At 43.8% G+C, this 21,690-nt stretch overlaps 1 protein-coding gene across 5 annotated transcripts in view; it reads left to right on the top strand.

Moving 5' to 3' along the window:
- The window catches only part of NHSL1 (NHS like 1), a 289,800-nt gene that overhangs the window by 82,860 nt on the left and 185,250 nt on the right, over positions 1 to 21,690 (top strand). Inside the window, exon 1 of one of the 5 annotated variants that reach the window (XM_077486763.1) lies at positions 12,595 to 12,795. The exons of the other annotated variants lie outside the window; for them this stretch is intronic. Coding sequence (XP_077342889.1) covers positions 12,726 to 12,795 — 70 coding nt within the window. The 5' untranslated portion in view covers positions 12,595 to 12,725. Of the gene's footprint in view, positions 1 to 12,594; positions 12,796 to 21,690 lie in introns of those variants that run through there. 5 annotated transcript variants of the gene reach the window in all.

Consider the following 21,690-nt stretch of genomic DNA (forward strand, 5'->3'; position numbering starts at 1 on the left):
ATGACACCTGCCGGGTGATCAGGGGGTTAAACCTTTATTAGGTAATAAATGGCGGGTGCCCTGAAACTATAAAAAAATAACTAACCAACCAGCGTCACCTGTAACAGTTATATGGTGATCACTGGTGAAAGGGTTAACTAGGGGGCAATCAGGGGGCTTTATGCGGTAGTATATGGGGGTCCCTAGCGCTATAAAAAGCTGCGGCGAACCTAAATACCTACCTGCCTAACTAGCGTCACCTGTGACACTAATACGGCGATCAGAAAAATGATCGCTTATTAGGCTGGGTTCACACTGGAGCGATGCGGAAACGCCGCGAATCCGCGGCGGGTTCCCGCATCGCATGCCTCCCGGCGGCAGTTCACACTGCCCTATGCGAACTGCTGGGAGTGTCAGTGAAATGTTACTGACACCCCCAGATCAGTTCGCATATCGCAGTGCGATCTGCAAACTCGGATCGCATGGTGTGAACACCCATGCGATCCGATTCTGCTGCGGGCCAAAAAAAGGGTCCCGTGCGAATTTGCGGCGGGTGCGGCGGGTGTGGCGGGTGCGGCGGGTGCGGCGAATGGCTGAACTCGAATCGCACAGAGATCGGATGTGATTTGCACTGCAGTGCGGTGCGAATCACATTCGTTCTCATAAACCGCTGCAATGTGAACCCAGCCTTAGTGACACTGGCGACGGGGGGTGATCACGGGGTTAAACCTTTATTGGGGGGGTTAGGGGGGTACATTAGAACTAAAGGGGGCTAACCCTAACTGCCCTAACAGTTATTACAGTCACAAATGACACCAATGCAAAAAAAAAAAAAAAAAAAAAAAAAATGACATTGGTGTCACTGTGACTGGGGGGGCAGGGGTAATTGGGGGGGTGATCGGGGGGTAAAGGGGGGGTGTGAGTGTGCCTGGCATGTTCTACTGTGTGTGGGATGTGTTGGTGCAACTCACTGATCCGCTCTCCTCCGTGTCGGAACGAAAAATACCGACACGGAGGAGAGAATACATCACTTCCTCTCCTGTGTTTACATTACAGGAGAGGAAGTGATGTCACCGGGGATTTCCATTCGTCGGGAGCGATCGCGAGGGGGTGGCCATGAATGAATGGCCGTCCCCTCGTCCGGGATCGCTCCCGAACGAAAACCGACCGCCGCAGGCACCGGGCGGGGGCCCGATCGGGCCCCCGACCCGCGGGAGGCAAATCACGTACATGTACGTGCTTATGCCTGCCCGTGCCATTCTGCCGACGTACATCGGCGTGAGGCGGTCGGCAAGTGGTTAAAGAATTAGACATAGAGATACAACTATGTTGGATAAATCCATCTGTATTGGGATGTCCTGGAGAGACACCCACCCAATCAGAGCCAAGGTCCGGCTATGTGGCCAGGCTTTTCCTGGATGAATGGACATCCCACCAAAACACCCCCAACATAACTTTGGGTAGATTGTTTCTAAACCGATCATTTACTTTCTTCCAAAGGCTGATTCAATATAACAATGGAATAATACATTCCCACTAGGGGTGCAACGGATCAAAAAACTCACGGATCGGATCGTTCCTCGGATGAGAGTCACGGATCGGATCATTTTTCGGATCAGCAAATAATAATTTAATTTGCAAAAACCTGTGAAAATTCCACCACCATATAGTCCCCACTGTAATATCCACAATCTCCCCCACTGTAATATTGGCTGGGCATGGCTGAGTATGGCTGAGCATGGCTGGGTATCGCAGAGTATTGGCAGGCAGAGTATTGCTGAGTATTGGCAGGCAGGGTATTGCTGATGCTGAGTATTGGCAGGCAGGGTATTGCTGCGTATTGGCAGGCAGGGTATTGCTGAGTATTGGCAGGGTATTGGCAGGCAGGGTATTGCTGAGTATTGGCAGGCAGGGTATTGCTGAGTATTGGCAGGCAGGGTATTGCTGCGTATTGGCAGGCAGGGTATTGCTGAGTATTGGCAGGGTATTGGCAGGCAGGGTATCGCTGAGTATTGGCAGGCAGGGTATCGCTGAGTATTGGCAGGCAGGGTATCGCAGCGTATTGCCAGGGTATTGGCAGGCAGGGTATTGCTGCGTATTGGCAGGCAGGGTATCGCTGCGTATTGGCAGGCAGGGTATTGCTGAGTATTGGCAGGGTATTGGCAGGCAGGGTATTGCTGAGTATTGGCAGGCAGGGTATTGCTGCGTATTGGCAGGCAGGGTATTGCTGAGTATTGGCAGGGTATTGGCAAGCAGTGTATTGCTGAGTATTGGCAGGCAGGGTATTGCAGAGTATTGGCAGGCAGGGTATCGCAAGAGTATTGGCAGGCAGGGTATCGCAAGAGTATTGGCAGGCAGGGTATCGCAAGAGTATTGGCAGGCAGGGTATCGCAAGAGTATTGGCAGGCAGGGTATCGCAAGAGTATTGGCTGGCAGGGTATCGCAAGAGTATTGGCAGGGTATCACAAGAGTATTGGCAGGGTATCGCTAGAGTATTGGCAGGGTATCGCTAGAGTATTGGCAGGGTATCGCTAGAGTATTGGCAGGGAATCGCTAGAGTATTGGCAGGGTATCGCTAGAGTATTGCTAGAGTATTAGGGTATTGCAGAGTATTGGGGGAACTGCAGAGTATTGGCAGGGTATTGCTGGGTACTGCAGGGTATGGAGGGATGGCTGATTCCATCTCAGGATCTCTTCCCTCCACTGTACAGGTTAGTACAGAGAGGGGAGAGAGGAACAGGCGTCATGACATGACGCCGGTTTGTTTACAAGTGATCGCTCTGTCGGGGCGATCAGTGTAAACAGCCTGGGTGTAGAAAGATGGCTGCCGCTTCGGAGCTAGGCCAAATCTGCGGCCTTTCCTAAGGCCGAGACAGCAGAACGCTCCGCGGAGCGCGACATGTGCCGATCCGAGCGGGGTGACCCGTTCGGATCACGGATCGGTGACGATCCGTTGCACCCCTAATTCCCACTATTACTACCTGTAGAACAGGTGGCTGGTAGATCTTGGTCTGAACTTACTGACCCACCATTCCAGAGCATCAAACAGAGTGGAATGCCGAGGGACTACTTGTAAATTTGGAGCTATAGTAGGGAGCGAGAGCTGCATAAGCTGATGCCTCTTCTGTATTGCTGGCTCCTGTCCCATGCAGAGTGATACCAATTGCACTCCACCTCTTATCCCGGCTAGTGGTCTCCAGAGTGGTGCCAGCAGCAGGAAAGAAGAGATCTTCAGGTCAGTGTGAAGCCATGCAATACATGCGCTTGTGATGCGGTAATGCGCCAATTAGAGGTTTAAATCAGGTCTGAGGAGGCGACACAGGGCAACACTGTGCCCAGTGATGTTTGACTGTTGTTCAGGTAGATCTCCAACCTTTAACCTCCCCAGTGGTAATCGCGAGTGTCGCTCGGGGTTAATTTTCAGTACCAATAGTGGTAACCCCGAGCCACACTCAGGATTGCATTGCAGTATCCAGGTACAGTTACCCAACTTGTCCCCAAGATCCTGTGATGTCCTCCGCCGGATCCTCTGCCCGATGCATCAATGTTCTGGGGTCTGTTCCCTGTGAGCGTAGCGACACATGGGGGCGGAGCCCCACGCCAAATTAAAAAAAAGTACAACAAACATAAACACCTCACCTCAGTTTTGTCCTTAGTGCTTTGTCCAGTGCCCTGCCTGCACTTTTATTTTATATATACTGTACTTTCTGCCTGGAAACTTGAGAATGTCCCTGGCATTCAAAATGCATCCCTCTACGTCAAAAGAGGTTTTAGACCAGCTAGAAACAGCAATAGTGAATTACAATCACTTTCAGAAGTGAGCGATAGTGATTTGCGGGTAAATTCATCATAAGACACTGAAAGTGACGACAGCGATAATTCTGCAACTGAACTCAGTGATGTGCAAACTTGGTGCTATGTTGACTGTGGTATGGATCAGGCAGCACGGAGCTCAGTCGCAGAATTGTAGCTGTTGTCACTTTCAGTGTTTGATGACGAATTTCCCCACGAATCACTATCGCTCAATTCTGCAAGTCATTCTAATTCACTATCGCTGCTGATTACATTATTGAATAAAATTTATTACAATTATGTGTTATAATTATTTATAGTTATTTATTATATTATAATTTATGATTTTGTGATTCAACCTTTATCATACCCAGGATGTCTACTAGACTCTTGTTTGGACAGATTTAAGTGAGTTATTGCTAAGAATTACAGGCCTGCAATATAAAATGCCAAATTTCCATGCAAAACAATGTACCACTTTGACATTCAAAAATCAGACATAATCATACCGCCAGGGAGGTTAAGGTTGCCTACCCCTGCCTTATACTGTGCTGTGCTAGAAAAAAGCACGGCCTGCCATACTGTTATAGTGCACACCACCCACACACCTGAACCTGCCACATAGGAAACAGTGCATTTTGCCTTGTCTTGTGGTCAGACTGCTCTGGAATAGCCGCCCAACGCAGTCCCGCCAGCCGCGCTGAGCCCTGAGACTGATTTACTTTACAATAAAAGCAGCTAGAGAGGGCAGGGATCGTTTTTAAACTCCTTTTCTGCTTGTTAGGAAATTGCAAATTGTTTTCCATAGTCTGGGTATATAGGGTAAGACATAAGGCAGGCATGTCCAAAGTCTGGCCCGTTGTCAAATTGCGGCCCACGTTCCGGTATTGAACAGCCCGCCTGGTAATTTGGACATGTATATCTTTTGTGGCCCCCAACGATCTCCAAGTGCTGGGGCCACAAAAGATATATATGCTGGCTGCTTTGGAGGGGACAGGGAGGAGGTGGGATGAGTGCTGTACACACAGGAGCATTTTCTGTTTTCACAGCAGCCTCTGTAATAGGAAGTCCCATCTCCTGCGTCCTGCGCTGCAATTGGATGACTGTTCTGTCCATCATAGGAGGTGGGACTTTGTAATAAAGAGGCCGCCGAGAAAATAGGAGCTTTTTCTGTATGTAATCTTTTGGCGCTAGTCTCGTCCTCCTCCCTGTCCCGAGGATGCTGCAGATGGATGGGCATCAATCAGGATGCACTGATGGCAATAGCGAGTGTGCATTCCTGGCAGTGGTGAGGCTGCATTCCTGGCAATGGTTTGGTGCTGCATTGCTGGCAATGGTGGGTGCTGCATTCCTGGCATTGTTGGGTGCTGCATTCCTGGCATTGTTGGGTGCTGCACTCCTGGTATTGTTGGGTGCTGCATTGCTGGCATTGTTGGGTGCTGCATTGCTGGCATTGTTGGGTGCTGCATTCCTGGCATTGGTGGGTGCTGCATTCCTGGCAATGGCGGTGCTGCATCCCAGGCAGTGGGGGTGCTGCAATGATGACAGTGGGGGTGCTGCACTGATGGCTATGGTGGGGCTGCATTCATAGCACTTGTGAGGCTGCAGAGGGGCACTGACCCTTATTTTGCTTCACAGTTCTTTATTTAAAATTAAAAAAAAAATTCCTGAAACTTCCCTCTTAAAGTGAAGGCGCGTTGAGTAAGTTATAGCTCCTATATTGATAGATGTCGTTATTGACTTGGTATGGCATTGGGGTTTTTTTTGTGTACATTTCAATAAAAGCTTTTTGAAAACAAACAAAAAAAAAGGCGCGTGTTATACGCCAATAAATACGGTATATCCAAATAACATGCCTGAGCTCATCTCTTTACTCACACACAGCCGCAAAGACAAGAGAATTCTTGTTGGGCAGTGTATTAGTGCTCGAACAAACACACTAAGACCCCTTTCACACTGGGGCGTTTTTCAGGCGCTTTAGCGTTAAAAAAAGCGCCTGTAAAGAGCCTGAAAGAAGAAAAAGGTGAATACACCACTCCTAAAACACCCCTTCCCATTGAAATCAATCGGAAGCTCCTGCAAAGCGTCTGAAAAGCGCCTGCAAAGCGCTTTTGGCAGCGGCGCTTTGTGGGCGCTTTTAACCCTTTATTTGGCCACTAGCAAGGGTTAAAAATGCCCCACTAGCGCTCGAAAAATACTGGTAAAGTGCCACTAGTTTAAGCGGCGCTTTATGAGCATTTTTCGGGCGCTGGCAGTGTGAGAGGGTTCTTAAAGCACTTGGGCTTTCACATTGGGATTGCAGATGAGGCTTCTTTCAAGCGCTTTACAGGCGCTTTTTTAAATGCTAAAGCGACTGGAAAACGCGTGAAAAACGCCCCAGTGTGAAAGGGGCCTTAGACCGAATTTTAATGGTTTAAAGAATGTCTGGCAAAATGGTCAGCCCTCACATTTGTTCACTTCATCAAATCTGGCCTTCTTTGAAAAAAGTTTGGACACCCCTGACATAAGGGAATGTGTATGTATTCCAAAGGTATACTAAATATGTTTTTTATTTTTTTGTGTTGACATTTGTTATGTGTAGTAAGACATAAGTTTTAACAAAGACAATTAAAGTTTGCTGTGCACATACCAATTATTAAAATGAATAAACCTTTATTGAATAAGGCCGCCTGGTCTTGATGGCACCTGAATCATCCTAGGCCAGAGATCTTTCATTGGGTCAGATATTTATTAATAGAAAAGTTTCATAATTTAGCTCAGGCATTGAATAGACAAAAGGATATTGTGTGTTGTAGTGGCAGAACAGGTCTGTGATATAAGCTGTCATACTGGCGGGTTCCTCCCTCTGGTTCCAGGTGTAAGACTTATGTAGATCTCTAAAGCTGGAAGTGCAACAGCTGGTTTGTCAGGTTACATAAGATGACATTTCCACCCATACTAGGCTTGATCTTTCTGTCAGGAGTAAATAATGAGCAACTGATTAATTAAGTCCCACTTGACCTGTTATCTAAAATGTTTTTCCTTAGGACTGACAAGTCTTGTGTTTTTTTTATTTTTTTTATTGGTTTTTGTGTTTTTATCCTTCGGTATAGTTGCAGGAGGGTTTAACCATGATTCAGCCAAAACGACTGTTTAGGTGAGATTCTAATTTTAGCTTTTTCATTCCAAAAAAAGAGACCGGTTTGCCTGATCTAACCTCTCACCCCTAACGTCATTTGTCTTCTTTTAAAGCGATCAGATCAGCATTTCACAATGCTTTTATCCTTTGGAACTTGTTTTAATCATTGTTCACTTCTTTTCTATGTTTTAATGGCATCCTGTCTTCTATTGCCTATAATCTCATTCTTGCTATGAAATAGCAATAAAAACGTATGTGAACGCCACCCATTATTATATACGGATATTCTGGCAGAGGGGTTCGTCATATGAAAAACAAATATCGAAGCTATAGTCCTCAGGAGGAAACGGAGAAGCAAAAAATAGACCTGTTATTAGAATTTTTATTTTACTGTATTTAAAATTCCATTTGAACCTGAGCTATAAAAGTTGCTGTGCATAGCATTGATATTATGTAATAGTCACCATTAAATTCTCATCATTAAAATAACATTGGTAAAAAAAAAAATCCACGTGTTCATTCTTTTGGCCTAGACGAGGAAATATGTTTGATTACTAAACAAATGGACTCACTTTTTTGCAGTTCGGTTTCCCTTAATATTGCTACAGCAACAGAATGCCTCTCGTTGGTATGCCTCCTAATTTAAACCATTCCAAAATTTAGGCAGCGTGGCTCAGTTGTCATGGCACCACTTGAATTGCAAAGTGATTGTTGTGTTGCACATTAGCAGTTTTGTCTTAGAAATAGCCCTTCTACAAATGTATGTATGCATATCAATGTGTGCATATATTTATATTATTGCAGTTATGCTGTTATGTGATGTACTAAGAAACATTCAATACTAACTGCAATTACTTCGCAATTGAATAATTATAATTATTATGCAGTATTTCATCTGCTAGATCAGGGATATGCAATTAGCGGACCTCCAGCTGTTGCAGAACTACAAGTCCCATGAGGCATAGCGAGACTACAACTCAACAACAGGAAACCTAAAAACCGTCCTTTGCTGCAAGGCTGCTTTTGCACTGCAGGCATTGACTGCCCCTGTATGTCTAGGGCACTTATGTCAAATACAAGGCCCACAGGCTGAATCCAGTAGCCCTTGTCTTGTGGCCCTCGCGCCCAGTTTTTCAGCCCGACTGTGGCGTAACTACATTCCGCCACCTCTGGCTCTCACCCTCCATTCTTTCCCGCTGTCACTTGTAAACACAGAAGCCTTCTGTGTTTACAAGGGACAGCTTTGCTTTCTGTGGCTCCTGGATCTAACAGATCCCTGCATGCACTCAAGGCAGGGTACAGCGGGGACAGATCTCCAGAATGTGAGAGAAAAAATTATCCCCCTGCAAGTTGAGGCGGAGCTGCCTACACAGGGACTTGTACTGGAGCCAAATACATGGGTAATAGAGCCACCTACACGGGGAGGTACTAGAGCTTCCTACATAGGAAGATACTGGAGCTGAGCCAGGTAGGAGAGAGTAGCGGAGAACATGAGGAAGCTTTGGGGGGAAGGGGGTTGGGGTTGCACACTATGCATAGTGCATCCCTAAACCCTGCACTCTGTACACAGCGCACTACTGGACTCTGTACGTAGAGCACCCCTAAACCCTGCACTCTGTACGCAGTGCACCACTGAACTCTGTACGTAGCGCACCCCTAAAACCTGCACTCTGTACACAGTGCACCAATGAACTCTGTACATAGTGCACCCCTAAACCCTGCACTCTGTATGCAGCACACCCCTAAACCCTGCACTCTGTACATAGTTCACCCTTAAACCCTGCACACAGCAGTGTAACACAGTACTGAACTCTGCACTCTGTACATAGAGCACTCCAGAACCCTGCACTTTCTACATAGTGTAATCCTGAACTCTGATACAATCGGCCCTTTGACATACAACCATACTGCTGATGCAGCCCGCAATGAAATTGAGTTTGGCACCCCTGGTCTAGGGAAAGTAAAAGCGCTTTTACTTATCTGATCCTCCACTCCCCCAGCACATAGCGCTCCCTCATGTTCTAGTGGTTGACTGTTTCTCGACATCCTCACTGAGGGACTGGTCCCTGCATTGGTTTTGATGACATCGGAGGATCTTAGACCACCAAAGCATGAAAGAGAAAAGGTTGTGGGGACCAGTCTAGCAGTGTAGAGGGGTCTGAAGAAGAGGAGAATCAGTAAGATAAAAATGTTTTACTTGTGCCCTAGGCATAAATGAGTAGTAATTCCTTGCAGTCAGGTGCAGCCTCATAGCAAGGGAGGATTTTTAGGTTTCTTAGGAGTTCAGCTTTAAACTGTCCATTTACTTATAGATGGTCATACATGTTGCCATCGTCTTGTACAATTTCCATATGCTTTTCGAAAATTTAACACATTGTAATATATACGAGTAGCTTTAGAGATATAATAATATATCTAAGCTTCTGAAATTTTCGAACAGCCATTCACAACATGATATAATGTGGACCCCTAGAGTTCCTCCAGAAGTTAGTAGGGGTTCCTTGAGCTCTTGCTGACCTCTCATTTTGATGCTACCCGCATAGTTTTGGGTTTATAGCCACTTTATCGGCGTGAATCCAATGTTCCTTTTTTAGCTTTAAGAGGGCATTCCTCCCATTTACCACCAATGTAAGAGGCATTTTCCTACTGACCACCAATTTATTTATTTAAGCAAGGACTCCCTGAGACCTGAAAATAGTTTAAAGGTTCCTCTGGGGGCAAAATGTTGATTAAGGCTGCTTTATAAGATGTGAAGACGTCTTTTTTTTTTCCCCCGAATGATGAGCTATCTACTATTCATTGGGCAGCATAAGTTCAGAAGTGGTGTAAACTTGTATGCTAGATGACTGCTTGAATAATGATTTGTGCAACCAGTGTCTCCATGAATGTGTCGCACAACATTTGTCTTCACGTTGGCCTACCAATCTACACACATATCACAATGTTTGCTCTTATGCTTTCTAGAACTGATAATTTGATGGCTGCTGTTCTCACACAAAAATTGACCAGTAGCAAGATAGTTACAAAAGTATACATTATAGCTTGCTTGATTGCATATTTCGGACCATTAAAGCAGTTAGTAAGAAACTTATAGCCTCAATATCACCTCTCCCCCCTCGTCGGTAATACATTCTGTATGTCTTACATTAATAAAGTCCCAAGAAATAACAAAAAAATACATGAAAACTCAAGGTCGTGTGGTTGATCCAATATTATCTACCTCTAACATCTGCCAATAGGCAGGGAGCACTTCCCACATAATGCCTTGCACCTCCAGCAGCAGGAGGTGTTTTACAAGTGTATAGTCCAAGTAAGGTGAGCCATTCATGCCCTAAGGAAGCCAAATCAGACACTGCTAATGTCCTCTTTCTGCATGGGGAACATAAATAAAATGGTTGTAAACCCTCATATACACCTAGTGAAGTAACTGGCCTCAGATGATACACTGAGATGAAACAAATCCTCCTACATAATTGGTACATGTCTTTCTGCAGTCTTCTCTTCCCTACATCTGTTCAAAGTTCTGTGTTTTTAAAGCTTGTATGAGAGTTCAGAAAAAAAGGGGGCAGAGGGCTTTGAGAGCTGATTAGAGGGAAGAGACCCTCCCGACACACAGCACACAGGAACAGAGCTGAGGCTGTCAATCAGCTGGAGCTCCCTCCCCGTCACCATTTTTCTCTTGGTGTCAGGAAAACTTGTTAGAAGTGACTCATGCTGATAGCAGAGGAATGAAGCAGCAGACAGAAATGACACTTAGTGCTCTGGATGAAACAAGTACACACTATAAGAGGGATACGTTTTGTTCATATTTCAAGTCAATCACTTTAAGTCACCATATAGTCTGAAGAACTACATTAGGATATTGAAATGACAGGTGACGGTGACAAGAAAGGGCCATGCTATGCTGACTGTCGCACAACTGGTAGTGCAGGTAAAGTGAGGGACAGATTCATTGTTTAAAGTTGCAGTTTAATCCAGAAGGAATCAGGATGACTGGAGGTTGGGACTTTAAATGAAGCAGGCAGGTGTAAAACATTTAAATTTATTGGAAAATCAATGGTAAGTTGCATGAGGATAGTCACGAGTACACCAAGAAGACCAATATATTCCATACAATGGATAGACATACAGCAATAACAATTGACCACTAAAAATACAAATCACATTACAAGTGATCATTAAGTAAAACAATAAGTTGGCATAAAACATGGCATATAGTAGCTCTATGCATTTTGTGGAATTATCCACTCTTCAGGAGCATGCACGTGGAAAACTGAATGCTGTAGTATAATAACAAGAATATCTGTAAGGTCTGACCCTGTCACGGAAAGCAGAGATTAAATAAAGTAATTAGAAGTAATATTGGCTAGGATAAACCCCCCAAAACCACTCTCAAGAGTACTTACATTATCTGTATCTATGCAGTAGCAATGTGCCAAAATGAATCAGAATAACCCCATATGTGATTTGTATTTTTAGTGGTCAATTGTTATTGCTGTATGTCTATCCATTGTATGGAATATATTGGTCTTCTTGGTGTACTCATGACTATCCTCATGCAACTTACCATTGATTTTCCAATACATTTAAATGTTTTACACCTGCCTGCTTCATTTAAAGTCCCAACCTCCAGTCATCCTAATTGCTTTATTCAAATAGGGATGGAGGCAACTGACCTTACCTGGTCACCGCCTCATTCAAAGTCCCAACGTTCTCTTTTTCTTCTTAATCCAGAAGGAGGTGATGACCTGATAGGAAATGAAGGACATCTGTGATGACTACAAGTGCTAAATAGCTAACATTTTTTTTTACATTTCGGTATTACAGAGTAAGACAGGAAAACAAATTACTGTATAAAGCCATCAAAACAATATGTGAAAAACAACCACAAAGAATACAGGCACAAGACAGTATCCTTACACTATTACTGATGTAGGCTTGGGTGAAAGGGAAACATTAGAAGCTATAAGGCACCCACAATCAAATATGAACTCGTCTGGTAGAGATGGGCTTGTGAAGGGCCTAACGCCTTTCAACACTACATAGGCAGTCCCTGACATTTGTTGGAGTTTGAGTTCTGCTTTAAAGGTATTGCAGAATTTATTTGTTCCGTGTTTGTATATTCTTAATAAAGCAAATCTTTTTCACCGTGAAAAAAAAAAAAAAAAGTATTGCAGACATTTTAAGGTTGGCCATGCATTATACTATTTTCTTGTACATTTTTAGTTTAGATTTGCCAAAACCATATGATAAGAAGTCAAACATAAACACTTTAAATTTGTAGGCAAGGAAATTGAACAAGAAAATTGTCTAATGTACAACTATGACTTTTATCTAACATCTGTGTGGGTATCTTTAGTGTCAATAAATTGCATGTTCAATTAGACTCAAGAAAGTGAACCACAATGAGCAGAAGAGAGCTTTACAATGGCATAATTCCCACTGAGCTTTAACGAATAGTTTAATTTCATCATTTTATCAGAAGCATATTGCTATCACACCAATAATGGATTCTGCGTTCAGCTCTTAATTCATGTTGTACTTATTATTTGTCAGTCACATTGTTCTAAAGATTTACAGGCTCCTTATTGCGAGAGCACAGTCTTTTGTTTGAATCCTTAAGAAGCACGGATTTGGTGTTCATTTGAAATCTCACGCCTTGTTAAAATAGAAATACACTTGATCTTCTCCTCCTCCGTCTCCCAAAGGAAAACGCACGTGCGCTGCTTTGTCCTGTCATTGCTGTCTTCATCTGTGCACTTAGAAATATTTGGAGCAATTTTGGTAATATTGTAATACGTAGAAAGGCTATTCCTTAGCTGGGTAAAGTAGAAGAATGTCGGTGAGAGGACTACCCTTCTGGATTGTGAAGACGAGAAAACGTGGGACAAAGAATCCTTCATTCGGTATTTATAGTATTTCTATGTATATATATTTTTTTGTCTTTTGTAATGAAATAGATAGTAAAAATTCATTAAATTCAGAGTGCAAGAAGTGAATTGACTATGAATTGTTTACATAAAATCTTGTGCAAGTATATTCTGATATTCCTATAGTTGTGAAGTGCATATTTATCCACCAAAAGCGCAGCTTTTTCTTGATATAGCACAACGCACTATATGTAGATACTTTATATGGAAGGAAAATATATCATTTCTGCTTCAACCCTATTACGTCTCAGATTAGCACAAGACAGTGGGGTAGATTTACTTAAACTGGAGCGCTCAGAATCTGGTGAAGCTGTGCATGGTAGCCAATCGGTTAAGCTTTGGCAATAAAACCTGACTGGTTTCTATGGAGAGCTGCACCCGATTTTGCACCTTGCAGTTTTTAGTAAATAATCCCCATTGAGTCTAATGAAGCAAAAAAAAATGTTAAATAAACGACAAAGGAACTATATCTAAAATATTGTGGACAGAGAACAGACTTGTGTCTGTTTACACCCTCCTATCTCCAATCCGATCCACTTAAAAAAAACAGAAGGGGATCTGTCACCTTCTGTTTGGGTGGAGAACGGACTTCAGTCCGTTGACACCCATCTCCAATCTGATCCACTTAAAAAATCAGAAGGGGATTTGTCCCCTTCTGTCTGGATGGAGAACGGACCTGTCTATCTCCAATCCGATCCACTTAAAAAAAACATAAGGGGATCCATCCCCTTCTGTCTGGGTGGAATGGGTCGAGGGCTCATAGAGTGGGTTGTGTCCGTGTCTGCTCTGCATATTTAGAGTTGACATGGACCTGTCATCTGCCCGCTCCGCTCATGGTGGACCAGTTACCAAGTTGCTAAAGTGGCCTTTGCTCCTCAAAAGGTTGGCCACCCCTGGTGTAGGGTGTTAGTTCACCTTCTCATCTTTTGTGGAAAGGAGAAATTACACTTTAAAACACTACGATTGTCAAGCCCTGTGGGTGTATATAACAGGACAGTATATTTTTTATTCACACACTTCTTTCTAAATTGTGAGTCCAATTTTCAGTCTGGAGATTTAATTCTAAGGGCTAGTCCTAGCAGGATTACAATTTTGATTCAGGACAGACGATGGCAGGTTTCTTCACTTAACAGCTTCTAATATCTCTGAGACCCTGGGGGGGTGAGACCAGCCCATTAGTCAACCACAACTATTACAGTGATGTCTCGTGTGACCTGTTACTTTTTTTTTCAATCATTTACATTACAGAGCATACATTGAGATGATGACCCGTCCTTCATTGGGGGGATTGTAACCTGGTTATTTTCACAACTACTTTTTTTTTATTATTTCTAGATGAATGCATCTTTATAGCTCCCACACATAGATTAATAACTATCTCTGGAGAAGTATTTGGCTCAGACTTTGGCTGCTGGCAATATTTCAGTGACAGATGATATAAAGTAAATCCAGGTTCTTAAATTTTTTATATTGTCTTTATACAAGAGGCATGTGTATTCTTACTTGAATTTTGGCATTCTTTGTGTATTTTTTCAGATCTATGCAGCAATTTAGCTTTAAACAACTCCCAAGCATCACCTCTTTGCAGGATTTTTCTATAATAAAGACCAGACCCTGCTTCTAATCTCCTTGTACAGAGTGATGGTATTGTCTCCACCCCTCCTGTAGGATTCTGCAACTAGCCTATAGGGGGATCTACTGGGCCCCCCTACAGCTCTGTTCTCTGCACAGGCTATACTTTATGCATGTTGAAGGAAAAAAAGGGGGACCCTGGAAGTCCCACATCTATTGTGTCCTGCTACAATGAAACAAGTGGCAACCTCAGCCTGGACTCCGACCAGGCCATGCCCCCAACAAGGTTCACTCCGTGCCCCCCCCCCCAGAGCTTAGTCATGGGGATAGCATATACTTTATGCATGTTGAAGGAAAGAAAGGGGGACCCTGGAAGTCCCACATCTATGGTGTCCTGCTACGATGAAACGAGTGGCAACATCAGCCTGGACTCTGACCAGGCCATGCCCCCCAACAAGGTTCACTCTGTGCCCCCCCCCCCCGAGCTTAGTCATGGGGATAGCATATACTTTATGCAGCCCAGTAATATCACTGCTACTTTTACAAGGTCAAATATGGATTTACAATTGTTTTTGGTGCACACAAAGTGGATTTATATCCTCTGTGGTTTTTGATGAATATATTTAAGTGAGAGGTTTTTGTTCAGCTTTAACTCTGCACTTAAAGAGTATTTCCTAAATAGGGGTAACACTTACTTTATATTTGTTACATGTCTCCATGTACATAGGATAACTTAAAAAAATGCAGCCTACCTAGCTTCATTCTGGACCCTCCAGGAAGGAAAAAACCCTACTAGTTTATGGGGGTGCTGGGCAGCTGTGTTTGCTATGATTAACCTAGTCTGTGCTATGAAGGCAGATCTTTATTATCAATTGTAACTACATTTTGAACACTGTCTGTCCTAACAAAGGCTTATTGCCTTGTATGTTAATGGGGAATTGCTTGGGACAGGCGCACTCTAAAGCTTGGTACGCACTAATACTTATTTTTTCATTCAAAAAACTGACAGCTCCAGTCGGAGCCACTATACTAACAGTCCACCATTAGTACAGCAATCTCCCCCGCTGAGCTGACAGGGGGATGGCCCTCCCACAGGAACTCTTTGGTCAGCGCTCTCAGCCATTGCTGATCAGGGGCCGGTCGACTGTTTGAATTTGGCTTTTGTCTGACCGGCTGACATACACATGGACAGTTTTTACTGAACTGGCCGATCTCTCCCGACATTCAGTTCGTGTGTACTAGGCTTAAAAACCTGAGAAATCTAAAAAGTATGCTGTGTGAATGGAAGCACATAACAAGCATACAGTATAGTGGGGCTTTGCAAAAGTGGAAATCCGCTTTAGGTTTTTAAAGCAAACCTTTCCGACTAGCACCATTTCAGTTATATAACCAAAAGGTATTCGTATGTGTACATAAATTGTTGTATAGAACTATCAAAACCACTGGCCAGATTGGAATTTAAAGAGTTTTTAAAAGTTTTATAGACACTCTTTGAATTTCCATGGATATACACACCTAACCATTACACTTAGCCCTTGTACACACGGTCGGACATTCCGACGGGAAATGTCCGATCGGACCATGTTGTCGGATAATCTGACCATGTGTGGGCTCCATCGGACTGTTTCCATCGCAATATCCGATCGACAAAGTTTTAGAGCTGGGCTATAAAATTTTCCGATAACATGATCCGATCGGACTTTGTCTGATCATTTGTAGAGAATTGCGATCGGACAAAGTGCCACACATGCTCAGATCAAATTCCTAGACCAAAGCTATTGGCTACTAGCCTGAACGTAGTCCCGTCGTAACGAAATAACGTCATCTTGTTACAAGCGATCGGATTTTCCAACAACTTTGTCCAACCGTGTGTATGCAACACCAGTTTCAGAAAAAATCCATTGGCTTTTGTTGTCGGAATGTCTGACCGTGTGCACAAGGGCTTAGACAGTATAAGCTTGCTGGACATCCTCTTTGAAAACCATTCTTCTGGGAAGGTTTTTACAATATTTGAGTGTTTCTGTGGGAAGTTGTGTCCATTTGGCCAAAAGAGCATTGTGGATGGGAAGTCCTTTCTTGCTATCGACACTCTACTGGAAAAAGGTGTTCCATATATTTAAAGTCAGGGCTCTGTGTCTATCACGCCAGTTCCTTTACATCAAACCATGCCTTTAACCCCCCTGACGGTATTCCCGAGTCTGACTCGGGGTGGATTTTTTATACCAAAAGCGGTATCCCCGAGTCAGACTCGGGACAGCGTCGCTGGATCCAGGAGGAGGTTTCCTTACCTTCTCCTTCGAATCCAGCGATGTCTCCCCGCTGTACGAGCGAGCCGTGTCTCGCTCGATCTATCACATCGGCGATCTCCGTGCCCTGTGAGCGTTGCGACGCACGGGCACGGAGATCGGCGCCAAATTCAAAAAGTGAAATAAACAGTATACATACAGTATAATGTAATCTTACAGATTACATTGCTGTATGTAAATATTTCACATCCCCTTTGTCCCTAGTGGTCTGCCCAGTGTCCTGCATGCAGTTTTATATTGTAAAAACTGTTCTTTATGCCTGGAAACTGGAGATTGTCCATAGCAACCAAAACTGTCACTGTACATCAAAAATGATTTTAGACCAGCTAGAAAACAGCGATAATAAATTAGAATGACTCGCAGAATTGAGCGATAGCGATTTGTGGGGAGATCCGTCATCAAATACTGAAAAGTAATGACAGTGACAATTCTGCAACTCGGCAAATTTCAGTGTTTTTGATTAGATTACATTATTGAATAATTTTTATTATTGTTATATTATTATTTGGTACAATTATTTATAATTATTTATTATATTATAATTTATGATTTAATTTTTCAAACTTTATCATACCTGGGATGTCTGCTAGACTCTGGTTTGGACAGATTTAAGAGAGTTATTCCTAAGAATTACAGGACTACAATATAAAACGCCAAATTTTCATGCAAAATAATGGTACCGCTTTTAGCACCTAAAATCCGAAATAATGGTACCGCCAGGGAGGTTAAAGACCTCTCTTTATGTACAGGGGCACAATCTTGTTGAAACAAAAAATGGCTACCTTCAAACTGTTGAAAGTCTAAGATATCACTAAATGCTGCGGTATTAACAATACACTCTCTTTGTACTGTACACCATAGCATTAACTTTGCCTTTCACTGAAAGTATCTGAACACAATAATTTAAAAGGGTATCAACATATTTAAAGCCATATACTGTAGGTAGGTGTAATACTCAGATGTCCACCAACTAAGTTTATCCTTGTTAAAGCTAGTGATTTTCTTAAAAACCACTGACTGGTGACTGGTTGACAAGCTCCAGTCTTTCACAAAGAACCAATTTACTAGTAAAACTAGCTATACACATGCCGGCTATATCCAAGTAAGATTGTTTTCTGCTTAAATAACCTTCAGGCAGTCCGTGTTTGAGCAATGGCCAGGAGAGAATACCCAACTGTACGACAACTGCACTTGCAATTACCAAATTCAGTTTCCTAAATAATAGGAAATGTACCCCTTAGAACACAGCACTGGAAGTCAGTCAGTAAGTAGCACAACAACAATGCTTTACACAGGGGCGTAACTATAGGGGGTGCAGCAGTCGCGACCGCAACTGGGCCCTGTGATGCAGGGGGCCCATGCAGCCCCCTCTACATATGGCCGGCAGCAGCATAGGCAGCTAGGGGTACCAGTGCACCATGCACACGGGTGGCTGGAGGTGGAGGGTGACCAGAAGAGCTCCATGCTCGACTATCGCACTGGCTGCTCTTTAGTTGTGCATTCCCTGCATGACCTGTGTCCTCGGCCGGCTCCTCAGAGTACCCCTCTCCTGCTCCATGCATTGCTGCTCAGTCCGATGTCTGTTCTCCCCAGCCAGAGTCCCCCCCCCCCCCCCCGAGTCCGGCCCACACTGCACTGCATACTTCTCCCGGGTAAACAAACTTTAAGCACACAGATGCAGTGCAGCCCTATGAGAGCCCCCCGAGGACACTGCAGGCTTGTCTGCCAGCCCCCCTCCTCCCCCGTCATACACAGATGATGAAAGGTCTTTCTGGGAGATATGCTGATCACCCGTCCAGCACACTGGATGGAGCCCAGGCCAACATGGATGAGTGCGCGGCCTGCAGCTTGGTCATGGTGAGTGAGAGGACTCCATCCCCCACACACCATTACATACCCCCTCCATCTCCCCCTGGGGACAGGGACCCCTTCTCACGTGGGGACAGGGACCCCCACCTCCCCTGGGGACAGGGACCCCTTCTCACCTGGGGGCAGTAACTTCATCTCCCCTGGAGAAAAGGACCTCATCTCTTCTGGGGACAGGGGCCCCATCCTGCCTAGGGACAGTCCTCCAATGGGGCACCTAAAAATTTTAAAAAATAATAATAAAAAAAAACTACTGATACCAGTGGTGGAACTACAGGGCTCACAAAGGTCATACCTGTGACCACTCCCTGGAGTTCCACCACCGGACTCGGAGGGAAGGGCCCTGGCTGGGGTTCAGGGGGGCCCTTCATGGTTTCTTGCATCGGGGCCCTGAAGGTTCTTGTTACGCCACTGGCTTTACAGGTACTTTCATGATAACATCGGGAAAGTGGCAAAATTGAAATGCCTTTTTTGGTTACTATGAAATTCAGGATATTTATGCCATAATGGTAAAAGTCTTTCACTATCTGCCATTTTTAGCTGCCTGATGTGTAAAGCTCCAAATTTCCCAAAACCAAGCAGAACAGCCCTACCATAATGAGTGTAATATGAGTAAGAGCAGCTCTAAACAACTTCATAAATAATTACTACTCGTATAAAATGGGCCATTGTATTTCATTATATGTACAGACTCTTGTTTACTATTCATGCTGCTTTTCCTCATGTGGGTGTATAGTTTATTTTCACTTGTCTGTGGGGAGTTGTGATTAGTACGATATGAAGTGTTTCTTTCATAAATTGAAGAGATTTATTATTGGCTCTATAACCTACAGCTGGATGGTAAAAAAAGACATTAAAATACATAAAGTGAGTTAAAAAAAAAAATACAATAATTTCAATCGGCTTCTGCAGGAGTTGATTTACTAAAGAAAAACAAGATATTCACTTTGCTGGGGAATTTTCCCTTTGCTTAAGCCTAGCACACATGGGCCAAATGTCGGGCAGCCTCAGCCGGTTTCTCTTGAATTGGCATTCGGCCTGTGTGTGCTGGAGTCAGTCCGACAGAAGCCGGCCATTTGGGGCATGCATGCAATGGGGTTGTCTTGGCAAAGTGAATTTCTTTTTTCACTAAGCTACAGAAAAATGAATTTGCATAGTGACAATTCCCTTGCAAAATGCACAGCTTTGGTAGGGAATTGCAAAGCTGTGCACTTTGCAAAGAAAAAAATAACTCCATAGCTATTACATTCCTATGAATTTTGAATGGTGTATGTACTGTTACATGTAGAGGACAGAGCTACATATCCTTTTTAAAGCAGAATGCTGACTGTTATGGCGCAAATGCTGGCCATATTAGAAATTTCAAGTTCAAGATTTTATACACTCCCCAGTACATGTAACCCTGTTACCAGGCCTTTTTTTCCTCAGAAAATAGGTTCAGGAACTCAACCACGACCCCTCACACACCCTCATAGCCACATAAAATAATGGATGTGGTCAAATTTCAATAACAGTTGAAGTATTTTAAAGGGGCATTAAATACCAGGAATGTGTTATGTACAGAATTCAGAGTTTGGGGGTTGTTACACACAGAGTGCAGAGTTCAGGGGTGTGCTGCACTACACTAAGTGCATGGCTTAGCCTTCAACAGCTGCCTACCTCTGCATCCCCTATTCACATCTCACTTTCACCCCTCTTCAACTCTGACCTCTGCATGCAACCTCTCTTCCACTGCCCCTATCTACTTCCTCATTAAAAGCTCCACCATCTTTCACTTGTCTTAATTGTGTTGCTGTATTAAGCTGAAGCACCCAGGGGGCTCTAGTACCTACCCACACACTGTAGGTGGCTCTGCTCTCTCACTTGCAGGGAGAACATCTAGTGGGGGTGTCAGCACCTGCACCTCCCTTGTCTCCATCATGCACTCAGTGGGAGCCGCTCAGGAGATCAGATCTGTGGGAGCTTTTGAGAGACAAGCTGTCACTTGTAAACACAGAAGCCAAACTTCTGTGTTTACAAATGATAGTGTTGAGCAGGAAGCAGAGGGCCTGAGCCAGAGGTGGTAGAACTGAGTTCCACCAAGTTCCAGCTGAAAAAAAAATACAATAAAAATCAGTGTTCTCAAAAAGGAGTATTTTAATCGATTCGTCACATTCATTGCAACTAAGAGCAGCCTGCAATGAATATGGTTGATTTTCCCTTATGTATATCAATCTCTGCTACCCTGTTTCCCTGAAAATAAGACCTAGCATGAAAATAAAACCTACAAGGACTTTAGGGCTTATTTGGGGGGTAGGGCTTTTATTACAGCCATCACCGACAATCACGCTAGGTCTTATTTTGGGGGGAAACAGGGTATGTATTACTTGAACAGTATATTTTTATTCAGCTTAATGCTTACTTCATCATTGCTTGTGTTTGTAAAAGAAGGCATATAAAAGAAGCATTCCAGTGTTTAATTAATGTGTCTGTTATTAGAGAAATTATTTTATTAGGTTGGATGAGTAAATGAGCAAATATGTTTGGCATGCACATGGATATATAAACACCATATGCTTTAAAGTGCATTTCCAGTCTTGCAGTCAAATCTGAAGTAGTATTATGCCCTCCGTAGTTTTTAGCTTTAAAAAAGGAGCTCTAGTCTGTAAAAAAGGAAAAAAAAAACAAGAAAATTAAAAGTCAGCAGCTACAGATACTATAGATGTTGACTTTTAATATAAGGACACTTACCTGTCCAGGGATCCCCGTGATGTTGGCAGCTTGAGCCGATTCATTAATCAGCTTCGGGTGCAGCCGCTGGCGTTGAAAGTAAGGGGAACTGGCAGTGAAAACTTCAGGCTTCACAGCCAGTTTCCTACTGCGCATGCGCGAGTTGCACTGTGCTTTTTGAATGGTCCCGTCATCTTTTAAGACCTGTGTGTGTCCCAGAAAGCTGCGGGGGGGAAGGAAGAGGGGCCAGAAATGTCATAGATTGCCGATCAGCGATCTTACCCAGAAGTGGTTACCTGTCAAAATTAGGTACCCACTTTCCCCCCTGCGAACAAGCGGAGCTTGCCCTTTAGTGTGGTGCTCCACTTTAACACATTGAGCACAATTAAACGAACATTCCACAATAATCTATTTGTGA

This window comes from Lithobates pipiens, unplaced genomic scaffold (genome assembly GCF_037356315.1).
Source record: "Lithobates pipiens isolate NorthernLeopardFrog02 unplaced genomic scaffold, aLitPip1_a1.2 Scaffold_18, whole genome shotgun sequence".
Classification (NCBI taxonomy): domain Eukaryota; kingdom Metazoa; phylum Chordata; class Amphibia; order Anura; family Ranidae; genus Lithobates; species Lithobates pipiens.